This window comes from Lissotriton helveticus, chromosome 10 (assembly GCF_964261635.1).
Source record: "Lissotriton helveticus chromosome 10, aLisHel1.1, whole genome shotgun sequence".
NCBI classification, from domain to species: Eukaryota; Metazoa; Chordata; class Amphibia; order Caudata; family Salamandridae; genus Lissotriton; species Lissotriton helveticus.
Genome location: NC_136071.1, coordinates 1368329 through 1390548, shown reverse-complemented (window position 1 = coordinate 1390548; position 22220 = coordinate 1368329). Strand labels below are relative to the sequence as shown.

At 49.6% G+C, this 22220-nt stretch overlaps 1 protein-coding gene across 1 annotated transcript; it reads left to right on the top strand.

Moving 5' to 3' along the window:
- Positions 1-3910: 3910 nt before the first annotated feature.
- On the top strand, positions 3911-18684 carry UBL4A (ubiquitin like 4A). The gene is made up of 4 exons (XM_078664493.1): positions 3911-4066; positions 7797-7902; positions 8612-8814; positions 18466-18684. Exons 1-4 carry the CDS (start codon positions 4019-4021, stop codon positions 18574-18576), a joined length of 468 nt encoding a protein of 155 aa, XP_078520619.1. The 5' UTR covers positions 3911-4018; the 3' UTR covers positions 18577-18684.
- Positions 18685-22220: the final 3536 nt, after the last annotated feature.

Genomic DNA, 22220 nt, shown 5'->3' with positions numbered 1-22220 from the left:
GAGGACAGTATGAGTGCAGACCGTGGTATAGGACAGTATAAACACCTCTAGGCTGGACTCTGATGGAGGACAGTATGAGGACTGGAGTAGGACAGTATAAACCCCTCTAGGCTGGACTCTGATGGAGGACAGTATGAGGACTGGAGTAGGACAGTATAAACCCCTCTAGGCTGGACTCTGATGGAGGACAGTATGAGGACTGGAGTAGGACAGTATAAACCCCTCTAGGCTGGACTCTGATGGAGGACAGTATGAGTGCAGACCGTGGTATAGGACAGTATGAACCCCTCTAGGCTGGACTCTGATGGAGGACAGTATGAGTGCAGACCGTGGTATAGGACAGTATGAACCCCTCTAGGCTGGACTCTGATGGAGGACAGTATGAGTGCAGACCGTGGTATAGGACAGTATAAACCCCTCTAGGCTGGACTCTGATGGAGGACAGTATGAGGACTGGAGTAGGACAGTATAAACCCCTCTAGGCTGGACTCTGATGGAGGACAGTATGAGTGCAGACCGTGGTATAGGACAGTATGAACCCCTCTAGGCTGGACTCTGATGGAGGACAGTATGAGTGCAGACCGTGGTATAGGACAGTATGAACCCCTCTAGGCTGGACTCTGATGGAGGACAGTATGAGTGCAGACCGTGGTATAGGACAGTATAAACCCCTCTAGGCTGTACTCTGATGGAGGACAGTAGGAGTGCAGACCGTGGTATAGGACAGTATAAACACCTCTAGGCTGGACTCTGATGGAGGACAGTATGAGGACTGGAGTAGGACAGTATAAACCCCTCTAGGCTGGACTCTGATGGAGGACAGTATGAGGACTGGAGTAGGACAGTATAAACCCCTCTAGGCTGGACTCTGATGGAGGACAGTATAAGGACTGGAGTAGGACAGTATAAACCCCTCTAGGCTGGACTCTGATGGAGGACAGTATAAGGACTGGAGTAGGACAGTATAAACCCCTCTAGGCTGGACTCTGATGGAGGACAGTATAAGGACTGGAGTAGGATAGTATAAACCCCTCTAGGCTGGACTCTGATGGAGGACAGTATGAGGACTGGAGTAGGACAGTATAAACCCCTCTAGGCTGGACTCTGATGGAGGACAGTATGAGGACTGGAGTAGGACAGTATAAACCCCTCTAGGCTGGACTCTGATGGAGGACAGTATGAGTGCAGACCGTGGTATAGGACAGTATGAACCCCTCTAGGCTGGACTCTGATGGAGGACAGTATGAGTGCAGACCGTGGTATAGGACAGTATGAACCCCTCTAGGCTGGACTCTGATGGAGGACAGTATGAGTGCAGACCGTGGTATAGGACAGTATAAACCCCTCTAGGCTGGACTCTGATGGAGGACAGTATGAGTGCAGACCGTGGTATAGGACAGTATAAACACCTCTAGGCTGGACTCTGATGGAGGACAGTATGAGGACTGGAGTAGGACAGTATAAACCCCTCTAGGCTGGACTCTGATGGAGGACAGTATGAGGACTGGAGTAGGACAGTATAAACCCCTCTAGGCTGGACTCTGATGGAGGACAGTATGAGGACTGGAGTAGGACAGTATAAACCCCTCTAGGCTGGACTCTGATGGAGGACAGTATGAGTGCAGGCCGTGATATAGGACAGTATGAACACCTCTAGGCTGGACTCTGATGGAGGACAGTATGAGTGCAGACCGTGGTATAGGACAGTATGAACCCCTCTAGGCTGGACTCTGATGGAGGACAGTATGAGTGCAGACCGTGGTATAGGACAGTATAAACACCTCTAGGCTGGACTCTGATGGAGGACAGTATGAGTGCAGACCGTGGTATAGGACAGTATAAACACCTCTAGGCTGGACTCTGATGGAGGACAGTATGAGGACTGGAGTAGGACAGTATAAACCCCTCTAGGCTGGACTCTGATGGAGGACAGTATGAGGACTGGAGTAGGACAGTATAAACCCCTCTAGGCTGGACTCTGATGGAGGACAGTATAAGGACTGGAGTAGGACAGTATAAACCCCTGTAGGCTGGACTCTGATGGAGGACAGTATAAGGACTGGAGTAGGGCAGTATAAACCCCTCTAGGCTGGACTCTGATGGAGGACAGTATGAGTGCAGACCGTGGTATAGGACAGTATAAACACCTCTAGGCTGGACTCTGATGGAGGACAGTATGAGGACTGGAGTAGGACAGTATAAACCCCTCTAGGCTGGACTCTGATGGAGGACAGTATGAGGACTGGAGTAGGACAGTATAAACCCCTCTAGGCTGGACTCTGATGGAGGATAGTATAAGGACTGGAGTAGGACAGTATAAACCCCTCTAGGCTGGACTCTGATGGAGGACAGTATAAGGACTGGAGTAGGACAGTATAAACCCCTCTAGGCTGAACTCTGATGGAGGACAGTATAAGGACTGGAGTAGGGCAGTATAAACCCCTCTAGGCTGGACTCTGATGGAGGACAGTATGAGTGCAGACCGTGGTATAGGACAGTATAAACACCTCTAGGCTGGACTCTGATGGAGGACAGTATGAGGACTGGAGTAGGACAGTATAAACCCCTCTAGGCTGGACTCTGATGGAGGACAGTATGAGGACTGGAGTAGGACAGTATAAACCCCTCTAGGCTGGACTCTGATGGAGGACAGTATAAGGACTGGAGTAGGACAGTATAAACCCCTCTAGGCTGGACTCTGATGGAGGACAGTATGAGTGCAGACCGTGGTATAGGACAGTATAAACACCTCTAGGCTGGACTCTGATGGAGGACAGTATGAGGACTGGAGTAGGACAGTATAAACCCCTCTAGGCTGGACTCTGATGGAGGACAGTATGAGGACTGGAGTAGGACAGTATAAACCCCTCTAGGCTGGACTCTGATGGAGGACAGTATAAGGACTGGAGTAGGACAGTATAAACCCCTCTAGGCTGGACTCTGATGGAGGACAGTATGAGGACTGGAGTAGGACAGTATAAACCCCTCTAGGCTGGACTCTGATGGAGGACAGTATGAGTGCAGGCCGTGATATAGGACAGTATAAACACCTCTAGGCTGGACTCTGATGGAGGACAGTATGAGGACTGGAGTAGGACAGTACAGCATGAACCATAGTCTTTCTTCTCTTTCTCTACACCATATACTTGTGTATTTCCGGTCTCTGTTAAACTAACCCTTGAAGTGGGATTTTAAACTGCCGTGGGGCTCTTTAAACCGGGAGGCGTCACTAGGGGCGAGGATGTGGTTTAGCGGCCAGAGCTGCCGACCTTGGAGACCATGGCTCGAGCCTCGGGGTCTGTGACTCTCGGCGGATCCCCCCCCCCGGAATGTGTCCTTGTGTAACGGACCCGGTGCTCGCGTGAAGCCTCTGTAAATCTGCACCAAAGAACCATTGAAGGGGCGTGGCTTCGAGGCACCTGTGCCACGGGCCGCTCTACAGGGCCTAAGGTTACACTCTGTCCGTGTCTCCTCTCTATGGTCAGAGTGTACATTCCGTGCCGGGCACTTTTCTCTATGGTTACCGCTACCGGCTCCATGGGGGCCTAGGTTTCCACTCTGCCCGTGTCTCATCTCTATGGTCAGAGGGCGCTCCTGTTCATGGTTCCGGTATACACTCTATCCCCGCCGCTCCTCTCTATCGTTCCTGGTTCCGGTATACACTCTATCCCCGGCGCTCGTCTCTATCGCTCTTGTGTACTCTCTGCCCGGGCGCCCTCTATGGCTGACGCTGCTCTCGGTGTTGTCTGGGCTTCCGCTCTGTCCCTGCGTAGCTCTATGGTCAGAGCGCCCTCACTGGCTCTGCTGTCTATGGTTCCGGTATACACTCTATCCCCGGCGCTCCTCTCTATCGTTCCTGGTTCCGGTATACACTCCATCCCCGGCGCTCCTCTCTATCGTTCCTGGTTCCGGTATACACTCTATCCCCGCGCTCCTCTCTATCGCTCTTGTGTACTCTCTGCCCCCGCGCTCTCTATGGCTGGTGCTGTTCTCGGTGTTGTCTCCCGTGGCCCCGGTGATGCTTCTGACCGTGAAAGCGCTGCAGGGAGAGGAGGCCCGGCTGCAGGTACCGGGGCTGGGGGAGGGGGGAGGGGGGAGGGGGCTGCAGGTACCGAGGGGAGGGGGCTGCAGGTACCGAGGGGAGGGGGGAAGGGGGCTGCAGGTACGAGGGGGGGAGGGGGGCTGCAGGTACCGAGGGGAGGGGGGCTGCAGGTACTGGGGGAGGGGGGGCTGCAGGTACCGAGGGGAGGGGGGCTGCAGGTACCGGGGCTGGGGGAGGGTCCGCTGGCTGCTCTGGGGGTGCAGTGTCTGTCCAACCCAAGAGAGTGGGGTCTGTGTATTGCACAGGTGGGGGTGAAGGGGGCTTTCTGTGCATCACTGTAGAGGTGGGGTCTGTATGTCTAACGCAAGAGAAGGGGGCTGTATGTCCAGCAGGTCAGGAGTGGTCTCCATCTGCAGCACTGTAAGGGAGGGGGTTGTTGGTTACACAACTGAGGGAGGATCTATACATACACCGTTGACTGGGATCTGTACACCGCGGACGGGGATCCGTACGTACACCGCGGACGGGGATCCGTGCGTACACCGCGGACGGGGATCCGTGCGTACACCGCGGACGGGGATCCGTACGTACACCGCTGACGGGGATCCGTACGTACACCGCTGACGGGGATCCGTACGTACTCTGCTGACGGGGATCCGTACGTACTCTGCTGACGGGGATCCGCACGTACTCTGCTGACGGGGATCCGTACGTACTCTGCTGACGGGGATCCGTACGTACACTGCTGACGGGGATCCGTACGTACACCGCTGACGGGGATCCGTACATTCCATACATACACCGCTGACGGGGATCCGTACGTACTCCGCTGACGGGGATCCGTACGTACACTGATGAGGGGGATCGGTATGTACTCCCCTGACGGGGATCCGTGCGTACTCCGCTGAGGGGATCCGTGCGTACTCCGCTGAGGGGGATCCATGCGTACTCCGCTGAGGGGGGTCCGTGCGTACTCCGCTGAGGGGGATCCGTGCGTACTCCGCTGAGGGGGATCCATGCGTACTCCGCTGAGGGGGTCCGTGCGTACTCTGCTGAGGGGGATCCGTGCGTACTCCGCTGACGGGGATCCGTACGTAGTCCGCTGACGGGGATCCGTACGTACACTGCTGACGGGGATCTGTACGTACACCGCTGACGGGAATTAGGACGTACACCGCTGACGAGGATGGGTGCATACACCACTTGCGGGGATCCATGCGTACACCACTGCCGGGGATCTGTTCGTTCACCGCTGCCAGGGATCTGTTCGTTCACCGCTGCCGGGGATCTGTTCGTTCACCGCTGCCGGGGATCTGTGCGTTCACCGCTGGCGGGGATCTGTGCGTTCACCGCTGGCGGGGATCTGTGCGTTCACCGCTGGCGAGGATCTGTGCGTTCACCGCTGGCGAGGATCTGTGCGTTCACCGCGTGCGGGGATCTGTGCGTTCACCGCGTGCGGGGATCTGTGCGTTCACCGCATGCGGGGATCTGTGCGTTCACCGCGTGCGGGGATCTGTGCCTACACCGCTGGCGGGGATCTGTGCCTACACCGCTGGCGGCGATCCGTGCGTACATTGCTGGCGGCGATCCGTTTTCCTAGCACTAGGCAGTGGGGAATTTGTGCACCACACAGTATGTGTGTGCAGCACACAGTTTGTGTGTGCTTGTCTTTGCAGCACTGTAGGGGTGTCCATGGCCAGCGCTGGTGGGACGGGGGAGGATTCTTTTAGTGTGTCATAAGAGGAGAGGGATCCGTAGGTAGGAGTTTTCTGTACTTTCACTGGATAGGTGTGGTCTGGTTGTCCAGTACTGAAGGAATGGAGTGTTAGTCTGTCACTGAAGGGGTTTGTATGTGTTGCTTCGGAGGTTTGAGGGACAGCATTTCTCTGGCAAATCATTCATCTTACAGTGACCATTTAATGTTTCCTTTGTTGCCATAGATCATGTTGCACAGTGTGCCATCCATGGTATGTAGTAAAAAAAAAGTTACATGATGAGTGGATGAGGCTAAATACATGTGACCCCTGAGCATGGCCCTTCTATTATCTCCTCAGCCAGTCAGGCCCCAATCACAGTGGGTCTCCTTTGATATTCGTGTCCCCGCCTATTTGAATGGTCTGTAAGGTTCACATAAAACTTTCAGGGTGTGATTCAAACCTGCAAACAGAAAGCAAAAACAATTTGTGTGCATCAACTCTCCGGTTGCTGAAAGCTCAGCTTTGTTATACCAGATTTCTGTCTCTGAGGTTATTGTGGGTACAGAGTCTGCCTTGCCCTGCTGACCAGTGACAACGGGGCCTGCACTAGACCCTGCTGTTTCCTCTGCCTGACACCCTGTGAGCCTCAAAGTGCCTCACCTGAAGTCTTGGAGAGGCTTTAGAATTCTACTCCTGTGGTAGATTGGGACTTAAAAGACTAAAGTCAGCAGGTAAAATCTTTGACCAGGACAATTCTGGTTAGGGTATCCGACCCGTGCTCCATCGTGGTCTGGGTTATATTGTGCCTAGGTCCTCCGCTACCGCAACCATTGACTGTGCTCTGCTGGCACCAAGGGAAATGCCATTCAGTGCTGATGTCAGGCAATATATAATTCCCACACAGATGTTATGTTAATTTTCATAGCGCACTAATCACCTGAGACGATATTCAGGCGATGGAGAAGATCAGGATTCGGTAAGTGGTGAACAGTGGAGGATTTCTTTTTGGTGTCTGTGTTTTGGCAGGGATTGATCTGTTGGTGGGTCTGCTGAGTCACTGTAAAACGAGAGGTGTTTTTTTAAAGGGCCGCTATTTGTTGTGATATTCTTGGGGTAGGGTGACTGATCTAAGTAGTATTGTAGGCACGGTATAAAGTGTTGGGGGCTGTAATGGAAGTACTAAGGTTCTACTTGAGGCACAGGGTGAGGCAGGTGCCCCATGTTCAGGTAGTGGTGGTGACAAGGAGCGGATGCTGATTTGCATGAAATGCTTACTTTGAAAGCTGCTGCCATTAGTATTCATACCTTTGCTGTGGAGTGGTGTGGGGCTCTTGTGTGGTCGCAGAGTAGTGGCAGTCAGCCCATCCCCTGGCTCAAATACCATGGCTATGAGGATTTTTGGGACCCATTTAAAGTACCTCACGTTACTCTATGTCGATGGAAAGAACCTTGGATTCATGGCTGGTGATATAAGAGTTGTATCTTAGGTGTCACTTAAAGTTATGTGTCTGTGGTAGATTGCCCCCACCTGCTCGCGTAAAGGTACATGGTTATGGCATTGGCATGGAACTGTAAGCCCTGTGGATGGATTCCTTAAGCGCTGCATTCCTACCACTCAAGAAAGCATTCTTTGACCCGTTTTCATGTGAGCTGTGTGTTCTCATGCTTCGCTCTGTAATTCAAGCAGTAGTTGGTATGACACATGCTTGCTTTTTCATGAATGTAACATGCCAGGATCGTTCCACTTATACCTGCTACTGTAGCTCTTCTAAAGCCACGCATCGGAATGAGCTGACTCTGAGACCCCTGTTTCTTTGGGTGACTAGACTGTGTAACTGTGTGTAGGGACGTGCTTGTTTCTTGGGATGTTCGCTCACTGGCCAAGTGCTGGCTCTGTTGCCCACGGCAGACCAGGCCACCAAAGAAAACAAGCCTCAAAGTGGACCAAGCCTGATCTTTCCCTTTCTTGGATGCTGAGAGCTCAGAAGGGGTTGCATGGGTGTGTGTGCACTTTAGATGAGTTCCTTCTGACAAGGTTCTGCACTCTACCCGTACAGGTTTCACAGGAGGACCGGGTCTCCACAGTGAAGAAGCTGGTGGCTGAGAAGCTCAAGGTCCCGGTTGGTCAGCAGCGTCTCCTCTACAAGGGCAAGGCACTAGCAGGTACAGGGCATGTTGCTTGTGTTAAATGTGGATGCACATATACCACGCTTTGAACCCCCATACTCACCATTAGCTTTATTACTTCATTCCGTCAGAGGACCAGAACGTGCTAGCCACCCCCAGTGCCAAATACATTGGCACAAATAGAAAGTCTTTAGTTTTTTCCAGGTTGGAAATTCTTGTAGCAATTTTTTGCCCCAAACTGTTTGAAATACCACTACTATCACGTGATTCAGGAAAACAAATAAACCTGTTATGTTCTAAGTCTGTCTTTCTTTCCTCTCCTTTTGTCGGTACTTGCATGCTCTGTACAGGGTATGTACTGCCTAAACACATGATTGGATTGAAGTCTTCCTTCCCTGCTTACTTGTGAATGTTTCTTTACTTGTCTTCTTCTCTTGCATATGAGGAGCTCCTTTCTTTCCTCCTTGTGAATGTTTCTCTACCTTTCTGCTTCTCTCGAAGATGAGCAGCTCCTGTCCTGCCTCCTGCTGAATGTTTCTCTACATGTCTGCTTCTCTTGTAGATGACCAGCACCTGTCCGGTCTCGTCGTGAATGTTTCTCTACCTGTCTGCTTCTCTTGCAGATGAGCAGCTCCTGTCCTGTCTCATGTTAAATGTTCCTCTACTCGTCTGCTACTCTTTCAGACGAGCAGCTCATGTCCTGCCTTCTGTTGAATGTTTCTCTACCTGTTTGCTTCTCTTGCAGATGAGCAGCGACTCTCTGATTACTCCATCGGCCCAGACTCCAAGTTGAACCTGGTGTTGAAGCTGACCGAGAGACCGTCCCCTGAGGAGCCACCTAAGGGGATGTCCCCCCAGCCGCGTGGAGTCTGGCTCCTTTTGTCTCAGGTGCTGGCCAGACACTTCAGTACGTCTGATGCGGAGAAGATTTTGGAATATCTGCAGAAGGTGAGAGTGGGCATCTGATAGCGTGGGTGATACCTCTGAGCTATATCCTGGGCCTTCTGCTTGCTCCACTCAATCTGTCTGTCAGTGTAACAGTAGGCGCAGCTTTAAAGCACAAGGGAGCATTGAACATGCTCACCAGCAGCAGCCAGCGTCTGACATGTAGGTCACCACCTAAAGCTCTTCTTTAAAGCAAGCAAAATGCTGTGGACTCCTTTGTAAACTTCTCTTCCAGCTTTCCTTATATGTGCCTCGCTGCATCTTCAATGGCGACATTCTTACACCGGTGTCTCGCCTGATAGAGGTGAGCTCCTGCAACCCTGCGGGGAGCACTTGTGCTGGTTTAAGTAAATCCACTTCACTAGTGGGACGGTAGGGTGCTGAACAGGTCAGAGTTCAGAAGCCAAAGCAAATGTAATTGGGGATTTCCAGGCTTATCCCTGCTGTTGTGGCTCAACTAGCAGGCTTCCCTCAACTCCCCTAACAAAATAGCAAAGTTGGAAATCAAAAAGATACAATTCCAAACATAACAAAGTAAAAAATACAATGTAATGATTACAATTACGCCACAATGATAACATTTGACAACGGGGATCCAAGTTAAACATTTACAAATTAAAGACAAAGATGGATCAATAAGTTTTCCGGTCGCAAATGGCCCGATTCTCAGAATTGGGCCATTTGCAACCGGAAAAATGCTTTTTTGTATGCATCATTCTCAAATTGCGATTCAGTAACATGTTACATAATCAAAGTTTGGAATTGCTAAAACATACCAATTTGATATTGGGAAGGGGCGTGTTTGGAGCGTCCTTTCCTAAAACCGAATTGTAGTGGTATGTAAGAATGTTTAGCAACCGTATTGTCTTAGTGAGACTAGCGGGGAGATGACTATAGCAAGTCGTTTTGCGAATATTTTAGCATAGATTTTCCCGTTGTAATTAACGAGGGAAATTGGTCGATAGGACCCCGGGATATCAGGTGGTTTTTCCTTCTTTTTAAACACAACAATATTAGCCTCATCCCAGGATCCCGGTGAGCCCCCAGTTTGAGCTGCTTGAAATACGGCCAGCATGTCCGTTTTGAAATCCTGAAAAAAGGTCCTGTGGACCTCCGCGGGGAGCTTATCTGTCCCAGCCGCCTTACCAGCAGTCATGCTATTTATAACTAGTTCCAATTCATCTATAGTAATAGGGCCATCCAAAATCCCTACTTCCGCTTGGTCCAACCGCTCTAATATTACGTCTTGAAACTCCCAATCCCTAGTGTGTCGCCCAGCCTCCTGTTCTGTATATAGGGGGGGGAAAGCTCCAGGGCTGGATGGAATTCCCTCAGACATTTTCAAGCATGATAAGGCTCGGTGGGCAAAATATGTGACTGTGCTTGGAAATGCCCTTGCAAAAGGGGCAAAAATCCCGGATGTATGGAAGGGGGCAATTATAATCCCGATCTTTAAGAAAGGCGATCGGTCGCTACCGGCAAATTATAGACCCATAAGTTTGCTGGCCACTATCCAGAAAGTGGTGGGTAAGATGGTGGTCGACAAACTTATGTCTTGGGTGGATGAAAATAACGCCTTATCCCCCTACCAGGCAGGATTTAGACGTGCAACCAGCACGGTCGACCAAATCTTTCGTTTCACCATGTTACGGTGGGGAACTGTACTCCTTGGTGAAGGCAGCCTTTATGTAGCTTTTGTAAATCTGAGGGCTGCCTTCGATTTGGTGCCTAGGAGTAAGCTGTGGGGTGTTTTGAGTAACATAGGGGTTCCACTCGAATTACTTACATTAATAATGCGTCTCCACGAAAGCAATTTCGCCAAAGTCCAGTGGGGAAGGAACGGGGAATCTTCCATCAATTTCCCCGTTGAGCGGGGGGTACGTCAGGGTTGTGCCATGGCACCCTTGTTGATCTCCTTGTTCATTAATGGCATAGTGGATAGGATGCTGAATGCCAGGGTTGATGCACCTTCGCTGGCGGGCATCAGGGTTCCGATCCTGATGTTCGCCGACGATACCCTGATTGTGTCCAAGACCCCGGCAGGACTCCAGCGAGCCTTGAATATATTTGATATGTTTTGCAAGGAAAGGGGTCTTGAAGTCAATGTTAACAAAACTAAGCTGATGGTCTTCGGGCAAAAGCGTCAAGTCCAACCTAAGGTATCTCTGAACAGTATTAGACTAGAGGTAGTAAATGTTTTTACTTACCTAGGGGTGGAGATATCAAGCAAACCTGGCTGGACTAGACATATCGAGAAGGCAGTTTTGAAACATCAACAGATTTCGGGTGCGCTTCGAGTGGAACAAGCAAAATCTAAAATCAGGCCCATTAAACCTGTTCTCATGGTATACGACGCCAAAGCCTTAGGAGCAGCCCTTTACGGAGCTGAAGTCTGGGGCTTTGAGAGGTTTGATATGCTACAAAGGTCGGAGAACAGGTTTTTGAGAGGGATAACTAGTTTGCCCCAAAGTACACCGCTAATACCACTAGGCCTGGATTTGGGAAGAAGATCGCTCAGTGATCGTGCCCGCCTAAGGCCTATCCTTTACTGGAGACGGTTGTGGATGACCCCAGAAATTAGACATTATGCCGAGGGGTTTTCAGCCCTAGTTAAATCAGATGTTTTCCATAAAATTACATGGCTGAAAAAGCTCAGGGACGTTCTTGCTGAGCTTGGTTTATCCAAGCTGTGGGAAAATCCCTCTGGGGAAGCATTCCCTAGTAAAACAACTATAAAAGCTATATATTGGGATCACATTGACCAGAAGCTTTGGAGGAGTGCGACCCCAGAATCTATGGCGGGTAGGTTTATGGAAATCAAAACAAGACCTGTACTAGAACTGTATTGGGACACCTTAACTGTTCCACTAGACAGGAAATTATTTTTCCAGCTAAGGGCAGGTTCACTCCCCCTGAGGTCAATAACGTCTAACTGGGGATCCAATAGTAGCTCGAGTTGCCCGACATGTGGCGCCCCCAATGAAAGCATAGCACATTTCCTATTCCTATGTGAGGCCTATGTAAATCCAAGAAACATGTGGCTGGCACCTGTTTGTAGGAACCTTGGTGTCTTAAGTGGTGTCGAGGGTTTGAGAATTATCTGTTCCTCGACCGAATTGCCCATAGTAATAGGAACGGCAAAATATCTGGGGTGGGCTTGGGCCATAAGGCGGAGGTTACTATCCCCGAATAGGCTTTGAATTTTGGTTTCTCGTTTATATGCTCATATGAATTCTAATGCCAACTATCTTGAGGGAGACAATTTTGAATTTTAGCTATAACATGTTGCTAAATGTAAGTAATAAGTTTTGATTGTTTAACTTGGGTTATGGTCCACATTGTGGGCGATTTGGCTTTTTAACTTGCATTTAGCTCGTGTACCTTATGAGAAAGCTTATATTAACTTTTTTGTGAATATTTTATGTGTTTATACTGTGTATTTTAAGCTAGGAATTAAGTGCTAATGTATGTCTAGAGTTTTTTAAAAATGTGCAATTTTATATGTGTGTGCTTTTATGAGTGTATAACTCGAATAAAGCTTTCTCAAACTGTATATAATTCTTTATAAAAGTTATGGAAGATCTTTAAGACCTCCGGGGGATCATGTACCACATTACCCAAAGCATTCTTCATGCCATCTATTTTTTGTGCGGCCTCTTTTGAGCGAAGTTTTTGAGCTAAACAGCGCCCAGTGGCTTCACCAAACTCCTAGCCATCCTTTTTGTGCAGCTGATATTTTAACGCAATCTCCTTGCTCAATAACAGATTGATATAAGCCTTACATCTAGCGACATTGGTTTGTAGATCCGTAATATTTTTATGAGCCGAAATCCCAGGTGCATGATTTTCTTCAGCTGCTTTGAGCTTACTATATAATTCCTGAACAGCTAACTTAGCTTGCATTTGTTTATGCAATCCGTAACTCGGAGCTTTTCCTCTAAAACCAGCTTTAAGGGCATCCCAGATCCCAGACGACCCCACATGACGTGGAGTGCCAGTTGTTTTGGAAGAAATACTTAATCCAAACCTTCATGTGGTCAACAAAGATATTATCCAAAAGGAGCTTCCTGTGAAATGTAAAACCCCCTTGGGGCTCTACATGTACCTAGTGCAGGAATATCCAACACTACTGGCGCAAGGTCGGAAGTGATCCTACGGATATTCTTGGGCACGTACACGCCAAGATTTACTGTTTTAAAAAAAATGTAATTGTTTAAGCTAAAGCAGGCTTTGTCAGTGTCAAGGCTGTCACCGCCGACACACCAAACAGCACTTTTCATCTTTAATTCAGAATTTACAAGTGAACCAACTTCGCATATTTCACTGTTGAATTAAATGCAGCCGAACCTTGCGAACTTCAAGTCCTACTTTACTTTTGATTTATTTATTGTTAGAAATAGGCGCTCACACGTGTCAAAAATAGTTTTACTTTGACATGTAAATGCTGCATCTTGCCCTGCAGTGGCGAAGGGCTGCCGGGCAGCTTTACTGGCATGTTTTTTAAGTCTCCCTTGTGCATGATGTGAGACCTCACTGAAGTCCACACAGGGAGCTTGTGCCTTTTACCCAAGACGCCCCTGGGTACAAGTGTGCTGAATAGTTATTGTCATCATGTAACTCGTGTAGTCTTGGCACATTTCTGCTATGAGCTCACTTATAAGTCAAGTTTGCTGATAGGGTTGTGCCAGATATCAAAAAGGCACCATGTTTGCTGAATTATATCACACGCCTTGGGAGGTGCTTAGAACACTCCGACTGCCCAGAGGGTGGAATACGCCACAACCCAGCACCAAGAATGGGAAAGACATCTGAGGTGACGAAAAAAGGCAGATTCCTAAGGCCTGTTGCTGTCCAAATATGCTTCATGGTACCCCATGAAAAGACTTGTTTGAAATGAAGACTTTGTGTGAATATTCCAGAGAAGTGAATTTAATGGACAGGGAGACGCGGTTTCATATCCAATGGCCACTGGGTGCTCTGGGTGAGAGGGGGTCATTTCTCTCTTATTTGGTTAAATGTTTTGAGCTTGGCCTCCAAGCAAGGACAGAACAGAGCCCACTAGGCAATGATGCTGAAGTGTTTTACTGTGCTGTTAGTAATTCGTTTTTAATGAATGGAAGTGTGCCTGTGTACCACCTCTTACAAGGACAAGTCCTATACGTCTTGCACAGCTGTTCTCATCACCTTGGTCCACATGAAAGCGATGGTTGCTTTCTGCACTCCGCCTGTCCATCCACGTGTCAGCGATCGTAGCTCTTCCACGGGCCCTGGATGCATTTTACATCACTGGTGACAAGTGACACTGCTGTGACCATAGTCAAGTTTCTCGTGAATGGTATCTGATATTTTGTTGCTGCTATGCCCCGTTCCACTCCTCTATTTATGTCACCGAGGTGGTGTCACTCGCACACACATTCTGTTTGCAGGGCTCTCTCAAGGTTGGGTAAGGCGTGGCTGTTCACCCCCACGTGCTCTGTTTGCAGGGCTCTCTCAAGGTTGGGTAAGGCGTGGCTGTTCACCCCCACGTGCTCTGTTTGCAGGGCTCTCTCAAGGTTGGGTAAGGCGTGGCTGTTCACCCCCACGTGCTCTGTTTGCCGGGCTCTCTCAAGGTTGGTGTCACTTGCACACACATTCTGTTTGCAGGGCTCTCTCAAGGTTGGGTAAGGCGTGGCTATTCACCCCCACGTGCTTTGTTTGCCGGGCTCTCTCAAGGTTGGGTAAGGCGTGGCTGTTCACCCCCACGTGCTCTGTTTGCAGCGCTCTCTCAAGGTTGGGTAAGGCGTGGCTGTTCACCCCCACATGCTCTGTTTGCCGGGCTCTCTCAAGGTTGGTGTCACTTGCACACACATTCTGTTTGCAGGGCTCTCTCAAGGTTGGGTAAGGCGTGGCTGTTCACCCCCACGTGCTCTGTTTGCAGGGCTCTCTCAAGGTTGGGTAAGGCGTGGCTGTTCACCCCCACGTGCTCTGTTTGCAGGGCTCTCTCAAGGTTGGGTAAGGCGTGGCTGTTCACCCCCACGTGCTTTGTTTGCCGGGCTCTCTCAAGGTTGGGTAAGGCGTGGCTGTTCACCCCCACATGCTCTGTTTGCAGCGCTCTCTCAAGGTTGGGTAAGGCGTGGCTTTTCATCCCCACATGCTCTGTTTGCAGGGCTCTCTCAAGGTTGGGTAAGGCGTGGCTGTTCACCCCCACGTGCTCTGTTTGCAGGGCTCTCTCAAGGTTGGGTAAGGCGTGGCTGTTCACCCCCACGTGCTCTGTTTGCAGGGCTCTCTCAAGGTTGGGTAAGGCGTGGCTATTCACCCCCACGTGCTCTGTTTGCAGCGCTCTCTCAAGGTTGGGTAAGGTGTGGCTGTTCACCCCCACGTGCTCTGTTTGCAGGGCTCTCTCAAGGTTGGGTAAGGCGTGGCTATTCACCCCCACGTGCTCTGTTTGCAGCGCTCTCTCAAGGTTGGGTAAGGCGTGGCTGTTCACCCCCACGTGCTCTGTTTGCAGGGCTCCACACGCATTCCTTTTGTGTGTGCACCAAGGAAGGTGGGGGAGTGGAATCCGTGCGGGGGCATCACTGTTGTTACTGCTACAGGTACAGCCAGGACTAGAGTTGTGAATGGCCCACTGCTCCTCAGTTAATGGCTATCCCTTGCTGCTTAACCAGTGTGGTGGGACAGAGGGGGGTGCTGGCAGTAGCACGATGTGGTCGTTGCCACAGCACTGGATCTATAAACCATTTAAGAGCAGTGACCCTCATAAGTGGATCCTTTTGTTCGCTATAACTCCACCATCTGCAGCAGTCCGGCCCCTGGCTTTACTCGTCCAGGGAATTATGGGTTTAGGTGGGAAGCAGGGGTAGAGTTAAGTCCTCTATTGTTGAGTATGGCACAGAGAATATTTCAGCAGAGTGACTGAGTGTTGACTGCTTTAGGTTTAAGAGCCCTTTGAATATTGCCCATAGAAGGAAGCTTGTCGCGCAAGGAAGCTGCAGGAAGCCTCAAGGCAGTACTAATACCCATGGCTCGCACCTCTCTACAGTTCGCGCCTAGCTCTTCCCCTTTCCCCTAGGGTTGTCTGCTTAAACACAACATTCGCAAAGCTAATAGATCTTGCTTTTATAACGCGAGTATCGAGCTGTTGACCATGCCACTGTTTATCTGTAAAGTATTGTTTATGAAAAGCAAAAGAAAAAAACATTTCAAAACATGGGAGGATTAGCAAACACATAAGTCATGGCACCTGAAAACTTTAGATTAAATTCAGTGTTTTCAGTCTTTATAAATAGCACAGTTTATTTTTCTCTGAACCAATAAAAGAATGAGGAAGTAAATCTGTGCCAAGGCCCAATTTTCTTTGCGCAAGATTCATATATTTGCTCGCCTGCAGTAGCCCAGGGAGCAAATGTTTGGGCCTCCAGGAGAAGTGTAACTCTAAGTACACCTTCTGATTTAGACGCCAGCTGAGTGAATGAGCAGATGGGCCTTTCCCCAGAACCATAATAGCCTCTGTATGGCAAAGCTTGTGCTTTGAGGCAGTTTGTGGAACGCAGGCGATAAAACAGAAGCAACCCATAAAGCCTGCTCTTTAGCCATACCGTGGCTAAATTATCCCTGTTTCTGTGCCTTTACAAATCACCACAAACGGTGGATCATGAAGGATTACTAATGTATATAGACAGAATCAGACATAATCAGGACATCACATTCCGTTGTTAGGTAGCCCCTCACACACCCTGTTGCTGCCTCATCATCTGTTCTCATCCTGGTCCCTAAAAACCAGGATGGGCTCCACCATAATCCAGAGAGCACTTTGGATAATTTTTCCTGCCAGGGTCTTAGATTAAAAATACCTCAAAACGCCAATGCATCCCTTTTATTGTCTCTCCTTCAAACCTCCGATCTTGGGAGTGGTTGGTCAGTGCTTTGGTCTCCTAAAAATGCTGAGGAAATTTCTTCCTCTTCTATCCTTAGCACACAGGAAGATCACGGTCCAGGCCTTGATAGGCGCGCGACTGGACTACGCCAACGTGTTATATTTAGGTCTTCCTGAATATCTTCTTTCACGTCTTCAAACAGTGCAAAACGCGGCAGCACGAGCGCTTTTCGGTCTTAACCGGAGATCCCACACTGCAGCTCTTCTTAAATCTCTGCATTGGATGCCGATTCGTAAGCGCATCGTCTTTAAAACTTTGACCACGGCATTTAAGGCCCTCCATGGGACTGGTGCCCGCTATATCAGGAAAAGACTGGGCCTCTATCTTCCTTCAAGGTCCTTACCGTCGTCATCATTGGCCCTGGCCACTGTACCGGGAATTAGGCGAGCACGCATTGGGGGCCGCTATTTTAAACGCTTGGCACCCCAGCTCTGGAACTCATTACCTGAGTCTCTGCGGAAGAGCGGCAACCTCCGTGCTTTTAGGAAGGAACTCAAGACATGGCTTTTTGGACAATAACCTCATTGTACTCTCTTGCTCTGTGCCTGATAGATCTGTTTAGCACCAGGACACTCTACCTGAGTAGCTGTGCGCTTTATAAATCACCATATAATATAACATAACATAACATTTTATCCACTGTGTTCCAGGTATGATTACAAATTAGGGGGGTGTCTTTGGGGGTAATGGTTCTACCCCTATCTGTAAGATTATCTAAGCTGGAACTGCAGACTTTGGACTACTGCTCCCAGCTTTAATTTACCAAACCACACGCATGTTGACATATTGCAGTTGTTGTATTCATACATTTTCCCTGCAAAATCATAGGGTGTGAGGAAACCTGACAGACTAGACCCATCTCTGCTGACCCTCCAAAGAAAGGTGCACAGGCAGACGCCCATGTGACATGGAGATGGATTGTGTGGGCTCATGTGGTGCCATAGATGGAGATGGATTGTGTGGGCTTGTGTGGTGCCATAGATCAAGATGGATTGTGTGGGCTCGTGTGGTGCCATAGATCAAGATGGATTGTGTGGGCTCGTGTGGTGCCATAGATCAAGATGGATTGTGTGGGCTCGTGTGGTGCCATAGATGGAGATGGATTGTGTGGGCTCGTGTGGTGCCATAGATGGAGATGGATTGTGTGGGCTCGTGTGGTGCCATAGATGGATTGTGTGGGCTCGTGTGGTGCCATAGATGGAGATGGATTGTGTGGGCTCGTGTGGTGCCATAGATGGAGATGGATTGTGTGGGCTCGTGTGGTGCCATAGATGGATTGTGTGGGCTCGTGTGGTGCCATAGATCAAGATGGATTGTGTGGGCTCGTGTGGTGCCATAGATGGAGATGGATTGTGTGGGCTCGTGTGGTGCCATAGATGGAGATGGATTGTGTGGGCTCGTGTGGTGCCATAGATCGAGATGGATTGTGTGGGCTCGTGTGGTGCCATAGATGGAGATGGATTGTGTGGGCTCGTGTGGTGCCATAGATGGATTGTGTGGGCTCGTGTGGTGCCATAGATCGAGATGGATTGTGTGGGCTCGTGTGGTGCCATGGATCGAGGTGGATTGTGTGGGCTCGTGTGGTGCCATGGATCGAGGTGGATTGTGTGGGCTCGTGTGGTGCCATAGATAGAGATGGATTGTGTGGACTCGTGTTGTCGTGTTAAACGTAGAGATGACCAATATCTGAATCTCCCTCCCCCGTTGACCATGCTGCTTTCTTTTTCTCCTTCTGCAGGATTACGAGCGAAGCCTTCGCCTGCTCAGCCTGGATGACATTGAGCGCTTGGCAACACGCCTACTGCACCCCCAGATGCTAGAAGCCATGGAGATGGGCTTCCTGGACTAACCACTGGCAAAATCATGCTTTGAGGGGGACGAGTCCTGGTACCTCAAAAGGAGGGTTTGCTGGGGCCACTGTGTAACTTGCACATATTAAATGCTGTTCCTGGGCACATATTTTCGTTCTGCTTCCTGATTCAGTGTGGCTGTTGGCCATTCTGCGGTGCCGGCTGATAGTCCAAAGGCTGGAGACAGATATTTACAGCTCAGTGTGGTCCTGTTATGCGTCTTGTTGTTTTCTGATGTCACTCTTGAATATCTTGGGGCCTTAAACCACAACCTGCTGGGAAGCCATTCCTCGTGCCTTCTTGTATCCGTTATGGATGATGCTCGGGTGGAGAGGCAGTACGAATACCAATAAAATCAAGTGATAAGGAGATGAGCTAGTATTAAACGCAAGCTAGTCTAGACCACAATCCATTGCTGCCTGGTGGGGTCCCTCGCCTGCCAAGTCATCGATTCTGCTCCAAATCATTTCCAGCTTCCAAAGGTCCCTTCCTGGAGCTTTTCAGAGCTCCCATCCTTCTGGGAAATCACCTGACGTCACTGTGGGCTCTGGTAAGAGAGGGCGGCTCTTGTATTTGTGAAGGGGTCTCGGTGCAGTATGGCTGTCGCGAGCGGACAGTAAATGTGGGAGTTAGAGGTCAGTTTGGTTGGTAAGGGGGGGGCGTATCGAGCCAAACGTTTTAGTTGTTATATCTAGACATATATGTAAGTCGGCGAGGATGGATCGAGAGACAGAAATCAAAAATTCAAGGCCCCACCATTGAAACTGACCAGTGAACCAGGGTGACGGTCAAGTTCCTGTACTGCCGAAGGGAGCTGTTCAGTTTGAATCAGTACATTTTAGAGAATGGGGGACTTCTGCAGGACTTCTGCGTACTGTCATCTTCTTGGAATATTTTAGGAAAGGGAATTAAATTGTAAGCACCAGTATGGCCAGAGGAACACTGCAGATGGCAGTCTGAAGTGAAGCGTGGTCATTTCTTTCTGTCTTTTACCTCCATTTGTTCATTTTCAAAGTTTGTTTCTTTGTCCTTGAGTGACCCTGTTTCTCCTATGACTGTGTTACCAAAATCCACACACAACATCTACAGTGGTTGGTTTGTCCCACCTTGTGGTGCCTAGACTTCCATTCAGCATTTTTTATCTCCTGGAATGCGGATAGCCCTTCTGGGTGGGTGTCCTGGAGAAATGAGCTACAGCAATAGACACTGCGTGTTGTTGAATAAGAATCGACACAGGAGCGTGCTTGGGGGATGAGTGTGCTGCTGTAATGGTAACTTATAAAAAAAACTAAAGACCTTTATTGATGTTGTGTGGTTCCATTGGCCCTGCTTAGCGTGTAAGCTCATTTAGAATGGTTGGCGAGTTAGGAACTACTATTTGAGCCAGTTTTTAACTCTGAGATGGTCCAGGTTGAAACGTAACTTCTGCTCCTCTGCTGACAGACTCACTGCCACCATCTTTTCCAGTGTGTTAAGTGCACAAACTCCACCTTGGGAACCTATAGGAACGCTCCATCACTGCCCACGCAGAAGTGAGCAGAGTTAAGCATGTCGTTTCTGCCAGGGTTTTTATTCTGTTGAGTAAGCCTATGGGTGTAGGCTGCAGGCTATGTATATGCTATACCAAAGTATAGTTTCAGCAGTTCCTGAACCTCCTAATTTATAAAGGCCTGTTCACATGGGAAAACAAAGTTACGGGGGGAGGGGGGATGTTGCTGGCACGTATAATCGTCAAACTCCAGTTTGTACAGCCTCTAGAACCCATGCATCCTGCAATATTTTTTGTCAATTGGGTACGAAATGTTGAACCCTGCCCTCCCAAAACCACTTCTCTTAGAGGCTCGCCTGTTCCTGAGGATGCTCCACAATAGCCTCCTAAGGCATCATACCATCCCCTGTGACCCCGTGGGGGGTATATCCTCTCTGATGTCCTTGGAAGGAACCACGGCCGTACAATGAACCCCTGAATCTCCCAGCCCTGGCAAATCTGCTGAGGTCCTTCACAAATGGGAGATCAAACAGACCTCCAGTAGTTGCCCCAACTTCTGAACTTGCGAGTGCGCTTAACTTGGGGTCTATCCGAATTGATCTATGCCTTTCTGTTGCGATACCAGTTAGCGTTCCCCAACTGGCAAATCGCTGTCTGCCCCAGCCTGCTAGGATGTCTCAGTCTATAGGTCTTGAGGTATCTTTGGCCTTATAGGTCATTTCTAGGATCTTTGTGAGTGGCTCTACCAAACCCAGCACCGTATCTTTGCAATTGTGCCAAGCTCGATCCTGCTCTTCCTCCGGGTCCCCGGAATATTTCTTCATAAAGGTGACGATACTAGGGTCCTCTTCTGGGGTCTCGGTCACCATGCCTAGGAGGGTCGGTCTTGGGCTGCAAATGGATCCGAACCTCCTCAAATCTTTTTCTAGTATGTGTTTGGACATAGGTTTTCCACACCTGAGGTTGCAAACTATCAGAAGATCTGATTGACTATTGCAAAAACAACAAGTGATGGACTGAATGTGGATCAATGTCACACACTCCCCCAGTCAAAAGATCTGGGCCCAAATCCATCGTTTTTTTGCACTCCACACCACCCTGGGTTAGACAATGGCGATATGCAAATCAGCTCTGACCCTGTTGCCCCATGGGAACAGTCCAGTCCGAACTACAAAAGCCATGTCCTTCCCAGAGCGGAATCAAGCATCCGAGGACCGGACCGGTTTCGAGGTAACACCTCTCTTCAGCCCGGCTAGCTTGACTCCAAGTGGTGTGGAGTGCCTGGGACCCATGTCTGGGCATCCCCAGCGCACTTAGGGCGGCAATTGCAAAAACAACAAGTGATGGACTGAATGTGGATCAATGTCACACACTCCCCCAGTCAAAAGATCTGGGCCCAAATCCATCGTTTTTTTGCACTCCACACCACCCTGGGTTAGACAATGGCGATATGCAAATCAGCTCTGGCAACAGGGTCAGAGCTAATTTGCATAAAGCCATTATCTGACCCAGGGTGGTGTGGAGTGCAAAAAAACGATGGATTTGGGCCCAGATCTTTTGACTGGGGGAGTGTGTGACATTGATCCACATTCAGTCCATCACTTGTTGTTTTTTGCAATTGCCGCCCTAAGTGCGCTGGGGATGCCCAGACGTGGGTCCCAGGCACTCCACACCAATTGGAGTCAAGCTAGACGGGCTGAAGAGAGGTGTTACCTCGAAACCGGTCCGGTCCTCGGATGCTTGATTCCGGTCTGGGAAAGATATGGCTGTTGTAGTTCGGACTGGACTGTTCCCATGGGGCAACAGGGTCAGAGCTGATTTGCATAAAGCCATTATCTGACCCAGGGTGGTGTGGAGTGCAAAAAAACGATGGATTTGGGCCCAGATCTTTTGACTGGGGGAGTGTGTGACATTGATCCACATTCAGTCCATCACTTGTTGTTTTTTGCAATTGCCGCCCTAAGTGCGCTGGGGATGCCCAGACGTGGGTCCCAGGCACTCCACACCACTTGGAGTCAAGCTAGCCGGGCTGAAGAGAGGTGTTACCTCGAAACCGGTCCGGTCCTCGGATGCTTGATTCCGGTCTGGGAAAGATATGGCTGTTGTAGTTCGGACTGGACTGTTCCCATGGGGCAACAGGGTCAGAGCTGATTT

What these genes read in the sequence shown, in the direction of transcription:
- UBL4A (XM_078664493.1), top strand. Translation starts at nt 4,019, where the DNA reads ATGCTTCTGACCGTGAAAGCGCTGCAGGGAGAGGAGGCCCGGCTGCAG. An exon ending in CAAGGGCAAGGCACTAGCAG is followed by an intron (nt 7,903 to 8,611) that starts GTACAGGGCATG and finishes CTTCTCTTGCAG; the next exon opens with ATGAGCAGCGACTCTCTGAT. An exon ending in TTTTGGAATATCTGCAGAAG is followed by an intron (nt 8,815 to 18,465) that starts GTGAGAGTGGGC and finishes CTCCTTCTGCAG; the next exon opens with GATTACGAGCGAAGCCTTCG.